This window comes from Vigna radiata, chromosome 5, assembly GCF_000741045.1.
Source record: "Vigna radiata var. radiata cultivar VC1973A chromosome 5, Vradiata_ver6, whole genome shotgun sequence".
Taxonomy (NCBI): Eukaryota; Viridiplantae; Streptophyta; class Magnoliopsida; order Fabales; family Fabaceae; genus Vigna; species Vigna radiata.
In genome coordinates, this window is record NC_028355.1 from 33,367,508 (window position 1) to 33,386,431 (window position 18,924).

Here is an 18,924-nt window from a genome sequence, read left to right on the forward strand (position 1 = left end):
ATAAATGACATAATGTGATTTTTAATATATGTGTTTACATATCCTCGATATCAAAATATAGATACCAAAAAATAGGTAAAAGTTTGATGTGAACTTTTGCATGATTTTAGTCCAAAATTTTGAGTGTAGGTATCAAATTTTTAGTGCTAACAACTAAAAACATATTTTTCAAAAATTGAGAAATGAAAATTGTTTTTTTTTTAATTACGGAAACCAAAATTACATTCATTATAATTTGGAGTATTAAAAAATTATCTTATAGCTTGGTGTAATAATATCCAATAGAAAAGTTGACGAATAAGTAGAGTAAGTATCTAATACTGGTGGTTGCATAAAATGTGAATCACGTGTATCTCTTTACCTAATTATTTTCCTCTGTTTCATTCTGCAACATGCTCCCTCTTCCTCTGTTTCACTTTCAATCTCTCTTGAATTTGGATTATTCCATTAACATCAACAACATGAACACGGAAACTACCGCAGAGTCAAGATCAACAACGCCTTTCACTGATTTTCTCAATCGCATGCATCACCCTGCTTCCCTTGACCTCGTCCGATCCATCAAGAGGCAAGCACCACCTTTCACTCTGTTTTCCCTTTTTCATTTTCTTTTATTCATTTGCAATTCTTATGCTATACATTTTTTCTACTTTCTTTATGCATTCAAAAGTTCTAAGAGAAACCAGTATATGTTTATTGTTAGTTTTATCATCACTGCAACGTTCACCTCAGTGCTTCCAATTTACCCTTTTATGAGTTCAATTATTCAATATTATTATCGACATGGTGTGCTCTGATTCACAAATAAATAACGTGGTTAAGTTCGATCACTCAATTTATTAGTATGAAAAGGAATTTGTTACAGGATATGTATCCCTTATATTCCAGCTGTTCAGTAAGATATACTTTTGGGTTGAGCAAAAAAAATTATTCAGTACAATTGAATAAGCTTTGGTGATGAACTTTTATGTTTAAATTTTGTTTTTGTCCGTTTTATGCTTCTATTAATCCTGACGGCAAATTAATTTTATCAGCTTTATAGTATCATTTTCATTTTACCAACCGAAACCTGAAAATGATGGGAAAAAAGTTCAAGATTTTTTTCTGTCAATGGAAGCAGCAATGAGAGATCATCCACTTTGGACAACTGCCTCTGAAGAAGACATTGATTGCGCCATGGAGGTTCGTTCATCAAACAATCATAATCTTATAGCACACTACATCAATTTAATATATTAACAAATCAACAGAGCTCTATGTTACAAATGTGTTAATGGAAGGGTATGAAGTAATTTTTTTTTTACAAAAATAGAGGAATTTAGAATATTTCAAACTAAGTTCAAAGGATTAAGTGTAATTTTCCTGTTCAAAGTTGCTATTCTCTCTTCTTCTTTTTCTCGTCCCTCCTTCATTACAGAAGCACTGCATATGACAACAACTTGCTTCTCCATTCATTATGTTACACAAAGATTTAACACCCCTTAAATATGTTATTAGATTAATAGTTAGTGAATTTTCTTTCAATGTCAATCAACCAGATATTACCGTTGGCAGGTAGTTATTTTAGAAGAAATTCACCATACATAATGACTTGTGATTGAATAAAAGTACAAAACTACTTTACATTATTAGTGTCTTTGAAATGAAGTATTATGTAACTTAGTGAAAGTTATTAATGCAACACTGTGTAAGTTGATATTGACTCTCTAATTCATACTTTAAACCAGAGCATAGTGATATTTATGCTTGCATTACATCATGGAGGGGATGTTTTTGATTTATTATATGAGTATAACTACATTATGTATTTTATCTGCAGGGTTTAGAAAAATATATAATGATTAAATTGTTCTCTCGAACATTTTCTGCTACTCCTGAGGATGCAAAGATTGACTATGAAATCTCTGAGAAAATAAGCTTGCTCCAAACCTTTCTGAAGCCTGAACATTTGGATATACCACCAATTCATCAAATTGAAGCCTCATTGATGGTATGCTTCATTCTACTAAAATTACGAAAAACTATAATTCATTCTACCAAAATATGTAAAAGTTTTTAATGTGATTTTTGGTAAAATTGGAAAACGTTAAGCATATAGAATTATTACTGTAAATGAATGTTACTAACAAGTTAGGTGCAATAGTATGTCAGTTCTAAGAATCAACTGATTTGTAGAATTCCCATTGTAATGAAAAATAGAATTTCGACACAAGGTGAGTCAGTGTGTGCATTGTCTATGCTTTGCGTTTTAGAGGACTATTAAGTTGGGGAATGTTAAAATGTGGTACAAAGTTGTTCATGTGTTTTCATTTGATAAATTAACCTTGTGGAATAGTTGTTTCTTTATTTGAGAAATCCTTAGCACCATATTATGTGAAAATGTGACAGGACAAGCAGAGGATTTTTGGAAGGAAATGGAGTTTAAACTGCAAGAGTTAATGCCAATTCCAAAATTTAGATAAAAGGCCTTCAGCTTTTCTATAAATTAGAACTATTTATAAGTATTGACACCATTTTCCTTTTTCACTTAGCTTGCAGAGAAAGAATTGCTGAAAATCAATGCCTTCAAAGCTCCCCATGAGAAACTCTTGAGCATTTTGAATTGTTGCAGGGTCATCAACAATGTGTTACTAAATGTTGCAATGTCAGAGCATGTTCCAGCTGGGGCTGATGACTTTCTTCCTATGCTCATATATGTTACGATCAAGGCAAGCCCTCTTGGTAATAAGACATTTTGGTGGGTGTCAAATATAATTTTAGGATCTTTAAGAGAGTAGATTTAAATCTAACTCAATTTTACAAAATCGATTTCTAAGATGAGATTTGATCCTATTTATATATTGTAAATTCGTTTTATCATTAGTCGATGTAAAATCTCTAATACTCTCTCATATCAAGACATGTATATCTTGAATGTGAAACTAAATATTAGTGGATGATTCGACAACAAGTAACATGATAGATCCAACAAACAATAAATCTTGTTAGAATAAACTTTAGAGAACTCTCGTACCAGTATAAGAGGTAGATTTTATACCTAACCTCTGGCATATAAATGGATGTAGAATTTATTTTACAAAACGGTTTTGTAACTTACTACTTTTATGTAGAGAACTTGAGTCATGTGATTTTTTTAACAAAAAAAGATAAGAATATGTTGTAATACCCATGACTGGTAAATCCTCATCATGATTTCGGCAACATTGTCTTGATCCTATAAGTTGTGTTTTTGATTAAATTTGAACTTTCCTTTCATTGATTTTTGGTCGCTATAGGCTTCACTTTACACTACCCTTTTTGACAGTGTTTGATTTATTCCTTCTGGTTTGTCACTTTCAGGCAAATCCTCCAAAGTTGCATTCTAACCTCAAATTCATCAAGTTGTTCAGAAGGCAAGCAAAACTCGTATCAGAAGCTGAATACTATTTCACAAATCTAGTGTCAGCAACGTCATTTATAGTTGACTTAAATGCCAAATCACTTTCAATGGACGAAACCAAATTTGAGGAGAGCATGCAAGCAGCCAAGTTGATCAATAAAGTCTCAAATGAATCATCCTCAACATGTCAAATGAGCCAGCAACAGAACAACGAGTGCAGTTGCTCAGAGAAAATGCCCCACAAACCTGATGCTACTGGAGGTTAGAATAACTTGTTTTCTTAATTATGTCTTTTTTAATATGTGTAAGTGAAACTGTTTAGTTTATTTAAACAAAAAACAATTAGTTTGTTAGTGTGACTGATTGAAAAAGAGTTTTTCAAATAACAATTATTTTCTCAATCAAAATAATCCATACCAATCAGGCACAGTCATTTTTGATAAACTTTTAATGAATAAATATCTAAGTTAAAATTAACTTATGTCATGAGATCAAGAAAATAATTAATTTATGTCTTCTTTTAAAAAATATGTTACTTAACTTCTGAAATATCCTGTCACTTACTTTATTTAAGACCGAAGAAGTTTGATTTATTTGATTGAACTCTCTAATTTTGTAGATTTATTTTTTCTATTTCATCCCTAAACATAATCACTGTAAAACCTTGCAGTTCAAGTTTTACAACATGGATCAAATTATCCTTACATGGAAGCAAAAAGCAGAGGACTAACAGTTGGAGATGTGGACGTGCTATTAAGTGACTATAAGGATTTAGTTAGTAAGTACACAATTCTGTGCAAAGCTATTAGTTGCCTTTCGACATCAGAGAGAGAACCCCTCCTTCGTGAGATAGAGAAACAAAGTGCAGGAACTCTGCTTTCACATCATGCAGAGATCAACACAGCCACCCACCAACATAATTAATTTACAATTAGAATGCCAGTGTTTGTACATATCTACCCACCAGTTCATTACATGTATATGGGTTACTAGAATGTTTTTCACATTGTCAACCAATCAGAAATCATTGCTGGTATTACGATAATTGTGTATATGAAAGTTAATAAATTTATCAACCATAAGATGAGATCCATTTATCTGTTTAGACAACACAAATACAATTGTTTTATGTTTAAATTAAAAAATGTTAATGGAACGTCACAGGGAAAATAAAGATTGACAACACAAGTTTATTTATTTTATTTTATTTTATCTCTACCATGCTTCAATACCAATTATAAGGGTTGGTACTTTCTCCTTGTGTTATAATAGTGCAATTTTTTAATGATACTGACGAAAACACAGTATAAAGAATTTTTTAAGTAACCAGTTTGAGTAACTTGTTGAAAACTTCCGAGTTAAATGATTTTAAAAAGATGAAGATGAAGTACATGGACTACGTCAAGAGCTTCATTTATAAAGATGAAGTATGCTAAGCTTCTTTTACAGATGAAGATATGTATATATTTAGAGAGGAACAGTGCAGAGAAATAAGACCCCCTAATAGATATTCCTCATTATTTTCTTCTCCATTGTTATCATAGTTGGTCTTCCAAACCTTAATAAAGAATAAGAGTTGTCTTAGACTCATGACAACCAACATAAAGAACATCAATAAACCTTACATGATAGATCTGGTATGAAGATTTAGCCTTTAACAAAGACAAAAGACATCGAGTATGTGCAGATTTGGTCTTTCACTAAGCGAAAAGACATCACCAGAGGAACAACATTTTTTGTTGTACAAGTACTGAATACATAGAGATAATTAAATACAGTATAATTCTTAAAAAGGCTAATTAAAAAGTGGGATGGTCATTAAGTTATTTATAGTTTTGACAAATTAGATACATAATATGTGATTAATCTTGTACACTTGTATTTATCTACAAGCACGATAAGCCCAACTTTATTATGGAACGTCGCATTCCTTAACTTTAGTAATGCAGCTGTTCTCTGACAAGTAACTTTTCTAACATCAAGAAATGGAGTCTGTAACTGTGCTTTTTTCATAATATACACCATATGTTCAAAGATTGATAGAATAATGCATCGTATTCACCTGCAGGCTTAGTCACTTGATCGCCTTTCAATTCTTCTAGAAATCTCTACGGAAGCAGACATCTACTGCGAGCTTTAATGTCAGAAAATGTACCATTTGTTCATCCAAAAGTATCAAGGAAAATTAGGATTCATGTTCAAGCAACCACCTCGCCAGTAGAAGAGTCCCTCCTGTAATTCACCCACTCAGAAAAAGTCAAAGCTTTTTAAACTTATGATAATGGAATTTGCGTGGTGTTCGTCAAAACTTATAGAATCAGCTTATTACGTGTGTATAAGTTGTTTTCAAGTTATTTTAATAAGCTCTCCAATAAACACAAAAATAGCGCTTTTATTTGAAAAGTTTTCAATTATAAAAATAACTTCTACATAAGAGCTTGATTAAACTGTTTACTCAAACGCACCCTTACTGTAGAGGAAACTCCTTCTGGAGAAGGTCCAAATTACGACTATCACAAGCTTCCAACATGTCATTCCTAGAAGCACAGCTGGAAAATAGGATGAGACAGAAAGTAAGTCACGAGAACAATTCTAGTCAGTAAAACCCTGCAATACTTCTCTCTGTTAATAATGTATTATAATATCATACCTTAACGAAATTCTCAAATATTGCCATGCATTCTCTGCTTTTGGATTCATGGCAAGTGCTCGAACATAATATCGAATGGACTCGTCATACATACCCTGTAGGAAGTGTGAAAGGAAGGTAGGTACAGTAAATTAGTTTTATCATGACAATTAAGATACAATATATACTACTATAGCAAATTAGACAAAAAATAGAGAAGTGGAAATTGGTAGAGTTAAATAACTCCGTCATTTTCATTCCTCCATCTTTGACATATGTTATAGAATTGAGTGCAACTCAACTTTTGGGAAATTTTAAATGGACCCCAACCGAAAATAATTCTTTCTTTATCCTCTCAAACAGTAAAAGTTAGGTCTTTTCATCCTATCTTCCTCTCGCTTTCTCCAAACAAGTATAATGGAAATGGTGTCTTTCTCTAACCATTAAGGCAAACAACTCCACCATAATATCTCCACAACAGAAACTAACTTATCCAAAATATTTGACATGCTTCATTATTCCACAATGAAAAGAATCGCCCCTAACATGTTCCAACATACTGCATAGATGGGCATCCAAATGTACACCCACCAACAGTACAATGTACTGCCCCATGCTTTGGAGAAAAGATTGAAATCCAGAATCAAAAATCATATCAACGTTGAGTTTTTTTTTTACTGATATAGCTGTCATACAACAAACATACCACAGTTTTACATTTGCATGGCATAATACAGTTACCATAAAGATAGTGAAAACTGAAATAACAAGAAAAATTCTACTTCTAACTTGATATGTACGACACAGATAAGATAAATGCCCAGCCGGGAACTGACCTGATTTGCATAACTGATACCCATATTTGCCCAAGCACGAACATAGTTAGGCTTTAAATCCAGTGCCTGAAATGATTATTGTTTTAGTCAAAGGGAGAACTGCACCCGACAAAGAATAGATTGCACATTCACTCCAAAAACATAACTTTACAATACAATTATAGAAAAGGCATTTAACTTGCACAGAATGAATAAAAGACCATTTGACTGTCTTCTTCATATTATTGCGACAACTATTTCTTTTTTGGTTACATGGCAAAGGAAATACATAATACTCACCCATACAATTTGCAGCTGGAAATATCAGTACATGAAAATAACTAAAGAGCTAGTGATATACCGTCAAATAAGCAAAATCAAGGATTTGGAAAGACACATGATAAATCCCTAACTTATACTTCGAATAAACTTCCCCCTCATGATCACACATTTGATTTCCGAAAATCTTGACGCAATAAATTACATTTGATTGACCCAACTACATTGAAGCTACAGGCTACAGCAATAGCAGCATTAAATTCTATACACAACACCTGTTGGTAAGCCATTATTGCATCAGCACTTTGAATACTGTTTGCTTGTGTAGCACCCAGTTTGTTCCATAATGAGTAATCCTGTGGCTTAAGTTTCAGTGCTCTTTCAAAAGATGCAATAGCTTTGTCATATTCTCTGGATAAGTTATACATGACCCCAAGAACTATGTGGACATCTGCATCATCCGGAGACAGTTCAGCGGCTTCATTGAATAGCCTAGCAACCTGCACAAAGGAAAATCAATCTTTCCAATTCTTAGATATCATATTTAATACTCCCTTTCATCTCATATATAAGCAAAAATAACTAATTCCACACCTATTAAGAATGGTGGTTAGGTTCATTCAGTATTCTTGTTTTCATATAATATGGGAGTACATTTTCTAAACTATCCTTAATCACATGTTGGAGATTCTACATCAACTAGGAATAAATTCAAATTATAATATATAAGTGGACTGCAATCATCATTTTATAAACCAATTTCATAAAGTTGAGTAAGGCATAAATACATTTACTAAGATGGCATTAGAGCCATATAGAGTTTGTCCTAGTCAAGTTCCATGATATATATTATTATTAGGCTCCTGTTAGACCACCCAAAAACATCTAATTTTACGTTTAAGATATTCATTCCTCAGCATGAGGAATTATGTATCTCACATTAACTAGGAGTAAGGTTAGATTATAATATATAAGATTCAATCTTTACCTTACAAACCAGTTTTGTAAGCTTGAATTAGACATAAACTCACTAAGATCATATTTATTGGAGATGGTTCCTAGAATTAATATATTGGTATTTTCAAAAATAATACATTAAATAGAACTTTGGAAGTTGGAGTTTGCTCATATTTAAGTTCACTTAACATGACAATTTTTTTCTTATGAGTCTAGAGGTAATACATGTTAAATAAAGAAATAGCAATCACTAGAAATGATAGATGCGGTCACCACAATTTAGAGATTTGATTTATTCTTATCCCTTTGATTTATTTTGACACAACTTCAAATCCCAGATAGAGGCCTAGAATGGCAGGCTTAAAAAATGCTAGTGGTACAGGTTAAGCACATTGGGGGATGGCTGCTATTTTAAAATTTGTTATTACTATTATTGTTTAGTTTACTATACTATATGGTATGCTTTAAATAGTCCTTATATTACTAATGTTGTTGTGGTCGTTGTTTAGCCTATTGCATTTTTATTACTACACAAAACACCCAAAAAAACATGCAAAGACAACACATCCCCACAAGGCTTTTCAAATACATGGACAATGTATGCATGAGGTTTTTACAGCCCACTGCTGTATTTAATAATCCTTTACACAATTCCCAAACTAGGTAATCAATCCACTTACATCAGCATAGTACAAAGAATCAGACATCTCAGGCGGGGCAAGTGTTCCATATTTTGGGTGATGGCGCAACCATCCATATAGATACTTCAGTGCAGCTGTTTGCTCTAGTTCTGCAAACATCAGCAGATAGCTCAATATTTTATATCTAGGAATACAATGGAAAAACCTACAAGTCATTTGCATCAATGCTTTCAGTTACAAATTCAGTAAAAGAGAAGACAAGTACACAATGAAGTATAAGAATCCCTCCAAAGCAAGCAATTACAAAATAAAACAAGGATATTTGCGCATTTAAATAAATATCCAACTTTTAAAATTTTCACCGAAGAAGAATTCCAAAGCTGAGTAGGAATGCGCATATAAAATTAACTCAAGCATCAAGGATTAATGTGACAAATGATCTTTATGCTAGGTCGCTATTATCATTATTCGTCCAGGTGATAAATCAGAAGCCATTACTAACCATTTGTATGACTAACACCAAGAGCAAGAAGCACCTCCAAGTTTGTCGGGTCAGCCTCCTGTGCACGCATCATTGCTGCAATAGCCTGTGTAAGTTTAAATAGTTTTAAAACAGTTACGTTTTAAAGTAAACATTTGAAAATAAGAGTGATGGGCTCAAAGGAAAACATGGTTAAATATAAGTGCCGACAAAAAGAAATAGCAGTGAGTAACAAGGGACAAGGTAGAGAATAAAGTATTAGTCTTTTACCATGTAGTCTAATATAAAATCACATGAAATGGCTGCATAAAATGTACATTGAAGATTTGGCAAGTTTCCATGTTAAAACAAGACCTCAGAGCAGCAAAAAAGAGTTCAGAATATGTCATGGAATAACAAGATTTGTATTCAATTGCACCTAAATGCATTCTACAACTTATGAAGATAGTAATTTATTATTTTTTGTATATATGAAATGGCCAACAAATATACTATACAGTGAACCAATATTTTGCAAAATGAAATTGGAAGCACAAAAACTATATATCTAGAACAATCATCTGATGGTTTCAGCAAAAAAGCAAATTTGAATGGCATAATACATTGAACAGAAATACCATCTCTGCCACAGACTGTTGAAATATACATTCAAACAAATTAATTAATAGAATTGTTTGTTCTGTATCACAGGTGTATGCATCCAGAAAATTGCAGCTACACAATAATACATGGGATTGCAGACTACCCAAACATGGGGATACCATCAATAAGGCTTAACCGAACCTGTTGATCATCATCATTCTCTGCATGTGCTATTCCAAGCAGTCTCCATCCTTCAGCATTTTCAGGATTTTTTATGACTTCCGCTTCCAATGCTAGAACTGCTTCACTTAAAAGTCCTTTTCTGAATAGATCTTGGCCTTCTTTTAGGGGATTTGGATGGCCAACATAAGGGTTTAAATCTGAAAAGACATACACACCCCTCGAACTGTCTGACTGCTGCTTGGAAGCAACTTGCTCATTTAGGAACCTTCATATAACTCCAAAGAGATAGTGATTAATAAAGCAATAACCTCCTCGCTGGCATGTAATATCTTTTATGCTAAAGAGAAAACATATGGCATAACCCAAGCAAAAAGAGAAAAACACACAATAGGAAAGGAACAAGAACAGCCACTTTTTAATGTTAGTGAAAGAATAGTTAATTGATGAAAAAAGTAAAGTACATTTAGGAGAATTGTTATCCTCCTGAGTAACCAAATTAGACCAATCAATAATCTTAACCTTAAATAGTATCCAAGATTCTTTTGTTCATTATGTATCACTTATTTAGAGCATTGGACCATAAGAATGGGCATTTAGTTTGACAAATATTGTAAGGCAGCATCTATATTTTGAAAACAAAAAGTCAAACCAACATTCAGTTCCCACTGATTTAGAATGAGCATTGAATGGTGCATAATTTTTACAAAATAATTTCCCAGATCCCATCCAAGTGTTCATAGTCAAATCTTCAAATAAAAATAAAACCGAAAAGTAACAGATTACTAAGGCTCTAAAGAAGGTGTTTGTTTCTCAATCTTAATCTTCAATATTTTGGGGCACTCCAAATATTTAAAAAGAAAAAAAAAAAGTCTCACAGTTCTCAATTAGACTCAAGTGTTTGAACATAAAATAGCAAGTTTATTAAAAGAATTCAGGAACTAATGTATAATATGTGATCCAAAACACTAATAGTAGCCTAAGCTCAAACAAGGAGTCTCCTCCCTCAAACAAACTTCAACAATATAACTCACAATTTATCAGAAATGTCACATATCCTATTTAAGAAATACACAAACTGCTACAACATACCATACAACTGTACTACAGTTACTAAAAACATAACTTCCTCCCACTTCTGATTTTTTACGTTGTCTGAAATCTGAATGCCACATCAGTCTAGAATAAGGGCAAAGGAAAATACATTCCTGCCTGGTATATGAATTTTCAAGGGCAGGTATGGCATTCTATTGCTTCAAAGAAAAGGGAATCAAGAGTAGTTAACATATTTCTCTTAATAAAGAAAAGTAGAAAACCAGATTAAAACAACAATTCAGAATACTAGAGTAGAGACACATCAGCCAAAACCAGCTTTCAAATTGCAACTTCCAATTCTATTCATAAAAGTTCCCCCAACTAAAAGTACACAAGATGATGCATAGTTGTGATTCTTTCAATATATTCTTATTACTTGAAACAAAATCTGTTGTTTGTCACTCAATCCAGTAAATAATTTATTTTTGTTGAAAAAAACAATTTTTAGTTCAGTCTGTTCAAAAGTTTGACTTACTCATTATATGCTTGTGCCCAACTATCAGAAGTGCTGTCTCCTAAGGCTGCTTCACCTAACTGCTGACCAAATTCATCTGCCCAATCATTAACATTCAACTTTGAAAATTCATTAACCCACTGATCATCATTTGCATCATGCTGCCGTCCTTCAGTTGCATATTCATTCACCCACTGATCAGGTCCATGATAAACCTAGAAACCAAGTATCAACATTCAAAAAATTTAGGAAAAGGCATTGTCAATTAATTAGTCCTAATTTTCTAGGCACACCAATGATTTCATTACTTTGTTTTTAAAATAAATCAAGTCAAAAGTAAACTGACTGTGAGATCTGACAGACTTGCATGCATATAAAAGGGTGACTTCATGCATGAATCTCCCACCAGTTTTGGGTATAAGGAGGTTCAAATATATGCATGCAAACCCTTATGTATAGAGAAGTTGCTTTCATGATTCACCCCAGGTCAGACAAATCAATCTTACCTTTGCACCCAAGGCTCCCACATCAAAACATTAAGCAAAACGGAGTCTAGGAATAACAACAACCAACAACCTATTCAAACAGTTGCACCAGAGTTTGCACACAGCCTTACAATCATAAGTAAGAATACATGTAATTCAAGTAAGAATACATGTAATTCTGCAATTTCATAGTCCCAGAATTGGGAAAAAAAAACACTCGAGGATCAAGACCATAGAACCCATGCTAAAACCCACTTCCCATATGAATATAGTTCTCAAGAACTCGATAGAAAACTTGGATAACTTTTCTGAACAAATGGCAAAGTAAAGCACCAATAGGCAAGGAAATCTCCTTGTCATTCTCAGTAAAAGCCTTCAAAACCTCATCTGAGTGAAAAAAAAAATAAAAAAAATCATCCAATTCATATATTATTCTCCACAAAAACCCAAATTACCATCAAAAGACCTGGAACCTAACCTCAAGAAATTGCTAATAAATTAGAAATCAACTTATTGAAACTAGAATCCAAGTAAGCCTCCCAACTCTTACAAACACCGTAACAAAATTTGTTCTGCAACTCCAGCCCAACCTAGCTAAGATAAACTGAATTACAAGCCTTTCCAGTTTATTTAAGCATTTTATCCTCATAATACAAACTTCCCTTACTTGTATTAAATATGAAAACACTAACCCTGAATTTTGAAAGGATGTTTACATATAATGAGTCAATTTTTGCATTGTTGCACAGTTTATACAGTCCTTTGGTTCCAATTGAAGTGAAATGCTAGCATTTTCTTCTTTAACCCACGATTGAATATGGGATGGGGTAGTTATCTTGGTCTCTCTAGTACTCTAATGGGTGCTTGAAGGGAGTTGATTTTCCCGTCCGTAACAGATACTAAACAACCTTGCTGCATTTTTTCACCTTAAGTATTTTCTTTCTTCTGTTCAGGAATATTTTAATCTTCATTTAATTTGAATGTTTCCTCTTTTAATTCTATAATTCAACTAAACAAAGAGCAGCTGTGTTACTTAGCACTTATTACATAAGAGATTAAGATCTGTGTGGTATACCATTATTGTTCAGTGTCTTTACAGAAAAGTCCCATCCTCACATTTAGTTTTATAACCAAATATACGGTTAACCATAAACGAAAACTATATCTTGATATATCAGCCTTATAATGGAATATATGCCAATCGATAATATAAAACACTTGCAAAAGAATAATATGGTTCCAGCTCAATGGACATGCCTTATCATTTAAATATTCTCCAGCCCATGCATGACCAGGATTATATTGTTGATCATACTCTGTTGCCCAATCTCCAGATGCAGGTAATGAATTCTCTTTAACCTGATTGTCATCAATAATTAACTCACCACGGCTCATCTTCGACACAAATTGAAGGAATTTTGAGTTCTGCATAGCACAAAAGCATGTAATTGATTTTATTTTATTTTTAAGGAGGGAAAGAAATGCAACAACAAAATAAAACACTCTTCTTAACAAGGGCACATGAATGTTATAGTGCAGAAAAGATAAGTTCATCAATATTAATCAGAAAGTTGTTTATTCCATCCATAGGGCTTTCAAGGATATCCTTCAATAAAACATTATGGCATAGCCCAGACAATCTGTATAATCAATATTTCACACAGTTTGTCCCTTCACAATCTTGTCATCTCCCTTTTTCCTGATTTTTAAATAACTGAGTAATCTATAAAAAAAATAAAAAATAAAAAATAAAAAATTGCATATTTCTAATGCAACCAAAGCACAATAGAATATAACAATAAGAAAAATGCAAGGTATTAACTCAAAACCTACACAGTGCCTTTGAAAAACAACAATGAAAATACCAGACACAAGTATAAGCTTTAACACACAAGGAGACCAAGAACACCATTCCAGGTTAAAGAACTCGTGATGGCTGAGATACCCATCTTAGCATTACATTTTCTGGGCCTAAAAATCAAATATCAGCATCACCGGAATACTATTCCCACACATACTCCTGTTAATATGTTTAAAAGTTCGAAAATAATCACAAAATCAACGAGGGATCACAGTAAATATTAACATATTAATTCCCACACATTATAGGCCAAAAGATCAAATATCAGTATCACTTGAATATTATTCCCAAACGTTACTCCTGTTAATATTTTTAAAAAAATAAAAAATATTTAAAGAATAATTATCGTCCATTATAAAATCAATGAGTGATCATTGTAAATACTAACATATTAATTCCAAAAACTCATGTCCTAAGTGGCCTAGAGTCTAGAATCATGTCACGTTTCCAGAAGCACCATATGATCTTTCCCATTCTGTAAATATCATACTGAATAAATTGAATATAAGTGAGAAATCAAATGCATTTGAATGTAAGAGAGCAATCAAATGCATTTTAATGTGAGAGACAGATGGAGAATGTGTGGTAAGTACCCAAACACTTGGGGCACCCTCAAAAGCTAGCTAGTGAAGGAAAGAGCCAAGCACTTAAATACTTCACCAAGCATCCCATATTACTCTATGTGGGATATAGACATCCCCATAATACCCAAGTTCTATCATTGTGCAAGACCAAAAAATTCTGTTAAGAGCACCTGAAATTAAGGCTAAGGAACACAATGACCATACATCCCGAAGTTTCCAAGAGTAAACAATTATCCATTAAGGGATTAATGTATAAACGTTTCTCCCAAATTTCTGTTTTAGTTATCTTGGTTCACTCAAAAAAGAAGAAAATGATAAGGGCGAGTAAATTAGCAAAAACACAAAAACTAATGAACTACTGTCTCATATTTTGATGTACTAGATTAGAAATATAAAAGTCACGTGTAGCGGAGAAACCTGAAATTTAGGATCACCATTTTGGGCCAATGTATTTGCAAGCATACGAGTCTGTTCCATTGCAGCAAAGTTTGACATGTTCATACCTTGCATTTGACCTACTGATGACAATTGGGACTGCAAAAAGATTGCAAGAGAAAAAATCTTAAAATAAGAAATGACTTACAAATAACAATTTATACTTAGGTCCAACGAAAGTTTGATTATTTTCTACAAGTACCAGTATAATCCAAGCCTAGTTACCAACATCAATACCAGTGAAGAAAGAAGGCATTGCATCAAAGACACGTTCTGTAAAACAAGATATGATGCATCCCTTCATTTTTTAGTTATATGTTCTTTCATGCCCTGTTTATTTGGGTTCTATTTGTTTTGGATATTCTGATTGAAATTATAATAATCTCAAAACAGAACAGAAATAAAGCAGTCAGATATTCTGAAGACATTCCTCAAATTGCTCTTTCCTCCTTATATGTGTGCTACGGGTGATGGATGCCAACAGCAACACCAATGAAGAAATAGGACATTGCATCAAAGTTAAGAAAATTATTTGGCAAGGAAGCCCGTCGACAGAAAAAAAATTATAGGATTGTAAAACTGAATTTTAGAGGAATAGAGCTAAAATGGAAGAAAAAGCTGTAGAAGCATCATGATAACCCAGGAAAATCTAAAATTAGAACTTGGAAGTGATGCTCAGGAAGTAATTTCCACTGACAAAGTATATGATGAACTTGTTTGGGAGATTTCGTGAATTGACCAAAAATGGGTATTAGAAGTCTAACATTTTTCAGACTATATACAACCTTGAAGCATAGATAAGAGAAAACATCCCTAATGTTTACAACAACAGACAAATAAGTACAGGTCTCCTCAATAAAGTTCAAAGATTTCAATATTAATAGGCACAATACTACAATAATTTGCACATAAAAAGTGTAAGTAACTTCATATTATGGCTACAAATAGAACATTAAAGACTTCTCACGTGTTCAAATTCAGACGCCCAACCATTTGCACCATGTTGTTGCTCAAAGGAGTTAGCCCATGAATCAGGATTATCATATTTTCCCGTATGTTGACTAAATTCAGTAATCCACCCGTCTGCAGCAGGAGGACCGGGTCTCATATTGCCTTGAGATTCATTCCAGTAACCCTCAAGCTCCCGAAATCTTTCAGGCATAGGTCCCTTACCACGGACGTTGCTATCAATATCTAGAGAGCATAGAAGTGCATTTACCTGAAAAGTAGTTACATACGGTGAGCTCAGAGTCAAACAATAAAAAAAAAACAAAAAACAAAAAGAATATAGGCAAAAACAACATTTTATTAAAGATAATGAAGCAAAATATCTGGTAGAAATCATTACTAATCACATGTAGATAGAATACGTATCACTGCACATGTTCTATAAAGGGAAAGATTGGCACACTCTAGAGGAAGAGCTTTTCTAATTTTTAAGTAAAACTTTGATGAAAATATAACTTAAGAACGAAGTGATGCTGATTGACATTTGACTCAATAAAATAAAAGGTCAGCCAAAGTGCATGAAGAAACCGCTATGGTATATGAGCAACTCCCAAGCCCATATAATATAATCAAGGATTAATTATTGACCAAAAAATAAATAAAATCATTTTAGCGAAACTCAAAGGTAGGTTACACTGGAAGAACATCTTGAGCAATTACACCAGAGCCTAGGTAATCATCCTTGCCCCTTACCAGTAATCAAATATTGAACTCTAAATCTCTAATGCACAAACAACTGTGTTTTTTCTGCTACTCTTTTCCCTCAACGACTATGACTAAACTAAGTGAAACCTGATGAATGTATTCATGAACTCCCTTACTTGTGCATCAATAAATTCTTCACTTTTATCTGCAAAAAGATGTCTGGCCATTATGCTGCTACGGTCTCGTATGCATTGTTTATCACCTTCAGATAAACCCAGCATCGGAAGAGGGGTAGGATGAAAAGGCACTCCACCACGGCTGCTATCAAGAAATGAGTGCAAAAAACTCGATAGAACTCTTTGTGGTGTCCCTGCAGAGAAAACAACATCAACTCCACACCTCTTCTTCTGTGCTCAGTTCTCGATGCATTCAAATAAAAAAATCAAGTCCACAGTACAACCACCACTAATTACAGCACCTCTACTAAAGCCCACAACAGGAAACGCCATACACAACAACCAGAGCATGGCAAGTCAAAAAGAATAACATTATTTTCTAAGAGGATGTTTATAAATTGTATTTTCACTTTATTTTCTGTTTTCTAGAATCTATAAAGGAAAAAAGAATGCAATTTAAAACAGCCACGGTAAAATTATTTTCTAATAAGAGCTGTTTTGTTCAAGAAAACATTTTCGGTTTATATTTTCCACTTTCACTCCATTCTATGTTTTCTAAAGTTTATACAGGAAAAAAGAACACAATTAGAAACAGAAACGGTAAAAAAAAAAAAAATCACTTAATTTCGTTCATGAGAAACACTAGCAACACTATCTACCACATTCTTTTCCCCTGCTGGACCAAATTTGCTGAAAATCACAAAAACTGTCAAGTCCTTATTGAATGAACAACGCTCTTAATTTGGCAGGTGGCACTCGTGTCTGAAAGAAAGTTTTCTGATTTTATTCTCCGTTTTCACTTCATTTTCTGTTTCCTAGAGTTCAGAAAGGAAAAGGAAGACAAACAGTAAAAACATAAAAACCTGTCTTCACTTAATGTTGCACAACCTATTGAAAGCCAACAAAATGAAAACAGAAAACATTTTCTCACACCAAACAATCCCCTGGACCAATCCAAACACAACCTACCATCCAACGGCTGCTGTTGAATCGCCGGCACCAGTTGCCGCGGTCCGGCAACCCCAGCCTCGCGCTGTATCTCATCCCACGTCTCTTCCATCCCATTCGCGCCACGGAACCTATGCAAAAACTCCGAAGCCTGTTTTCGGTCAAAAAAAAATTACAATAACTCAAATCACTCATTATTGAGAAGTATGACATAATATAACATTATAACAAACACACACACGACACAAACAATCACATACACAAGAATCCAATCCAAACCGAACCTGAGAGTTTGCATCCAATAGAGGCTTATCGAATTCGGAGCCGGGAAGATGATTGACGGGAAGAGCAGTGGAGTAAAATTGAGAGGTAGGGTCAGTAGGAGTGGACGTCGGAATCTCCTTCAGCCTCTCCTGTTACAGTTTTGCGAGCAAAAAATCGAAATCAGTGATGAGTGAAGAAAGAGTAAGATAGAAAGAGGAGAAACTAAGACCTGAGTTTTGGAGGAAGAGCCAACAAGAGCGTTGGCTAGAGAAGCGAGAGGATTAGCGGAGGAAGAAGAAGAGTCACCGCAAGCGGCAGCACCCGAAACGAGGTCGCGCATCGCCATGGCCCACCGTTGCAGCACTCTTCCGCCACTGTTCTTCTTCCGATTGGCGGTGCCTGTTTGGATGGTTTGGTTGGTGTGGTATTTTTTTTCCTTCTCCCCCACCCTCCTGGGTTGCGCTGTTTTGTTATCTCTATCTGCGTGCTATGCTTGTCATTTTCTCTTTTATTCATTTTTTATTTTATTAAAATTGTATTGTATTATTTATATTAATATTAATAAAATAGAAATAGATAACAAAATTGTTATGTTAACTTAAATTTTGGGATTTATTAAAATTTTATTTTAGGATAATAATATTTAGATAATATTTTTTTCACAATATTTAAGTATCATTTACGTGTGTCATTCTGTAATTGGTCCAAAATCGTTCCAGATGTTTATGATTTTAGAGCAATCACATAATTATACGTAGATAATCTTAAAATGTTGTTATCTTTATTTTTATTTTATTAGTTTTTGAGTTAACCAGAAATTTAGTTTGATTTTAATTGAGATAAAATAGATATATATAATTTTGATTTTAAGTTAGTTAATATTTTATTGTGAGTTCTTATTATTTGTAATTAATCTACGCATTTAAAAGTTGTTCGTATTTAATAAAAAAATATCTACAATAAATTAAAAATTAAAATTATTTAAGTAGGTTACCTTTTTAAAAAAAATTAACTCCATTTATTTGG

The 18,924-nt window shown here is 33.3% G+C and overlaps 2 protein-coding genes across 3 annotated transcripts; one reads left to right on the forward strand and one right to left on the reverse strand.

Moving 5' to 3' along the window:
- Positions 1–199: 199 nt before the first annotated feature.
- Positions 200–4,627, forward strand: LOC106761057 (vacuolar protein sorting-associated protein 9A). Its single transcript, XM_014644537.2, has 6 exons — positions 200–568; positions 1,035–1,182; positions 1,820–1,990; positions 2,532–2,708; positions 3,340–3,640; positions 4,050–4,627. The coding sequence occupies exons 1-6, from the start codon at positions 393–395 to the stop codon at positions 4,301–4,303; spliced, it is 1,227 nt and encodes a 408-aa protein (XP_014500023.1). The 5' UTR covers positions 200–392; the 3' UTR covers positions 4,304–4,627.
- A 174-nt stretch (positions 4,628–4,801) lies between these two features.
- LOC106762006 (peroxisome biogenesis protein 5) lies at positions 4,802–18,373 on the reverse strand. 2 transcript variants are annotated; one of them, XR_002668041.1, is made up of 17 exons: positions 18,128–18,373; positions 17,919–18,047; positions 17,656–17,785; positions 16,687–16,880; positions 15,825–16,076; positions 14,840–14,956; positions 13,235–13,402; positions 11,514–11,707; positions 9,965–10,211; positions 9,203–9,287; positions 8,740–8,849; positions 7,378–7,602; positions 6,845–6,910; positions 6,030–6,124; positions 5,845–5,928; positions 5,442–5,611; positions 4,802–4,937 (listed from the first exon to the last, which is right to left on the reverse strand). XR_002668041.1 is itself a non-coding variant. In XM_014645674.2 (16 exons), the coding sequence occupies exons 1-15, from the start codon at positions 18,242–18,244 to the stop codon at positions 5,847–5,849; spliced, it is 2,211 nt and encodes a 736-aa protein (XP_014501160.1). In that variant the 5' UTR covers positions 18,245–18,373; the 3' UTR covers positions 5,013–5,611; positions 5,845–5,846. The 2 variants fall into 2 exon arrangements, 1 of the variants encoding a protein (XP_014501160.1); XM_014645674.2 differs by lacking the exon at positions 4,802–4,937 and having other exon boundaries at positions 5,013–5,611.
- Between the last annotated feature and the right edge of the window lie 551 nt (positions 18,374–18,924).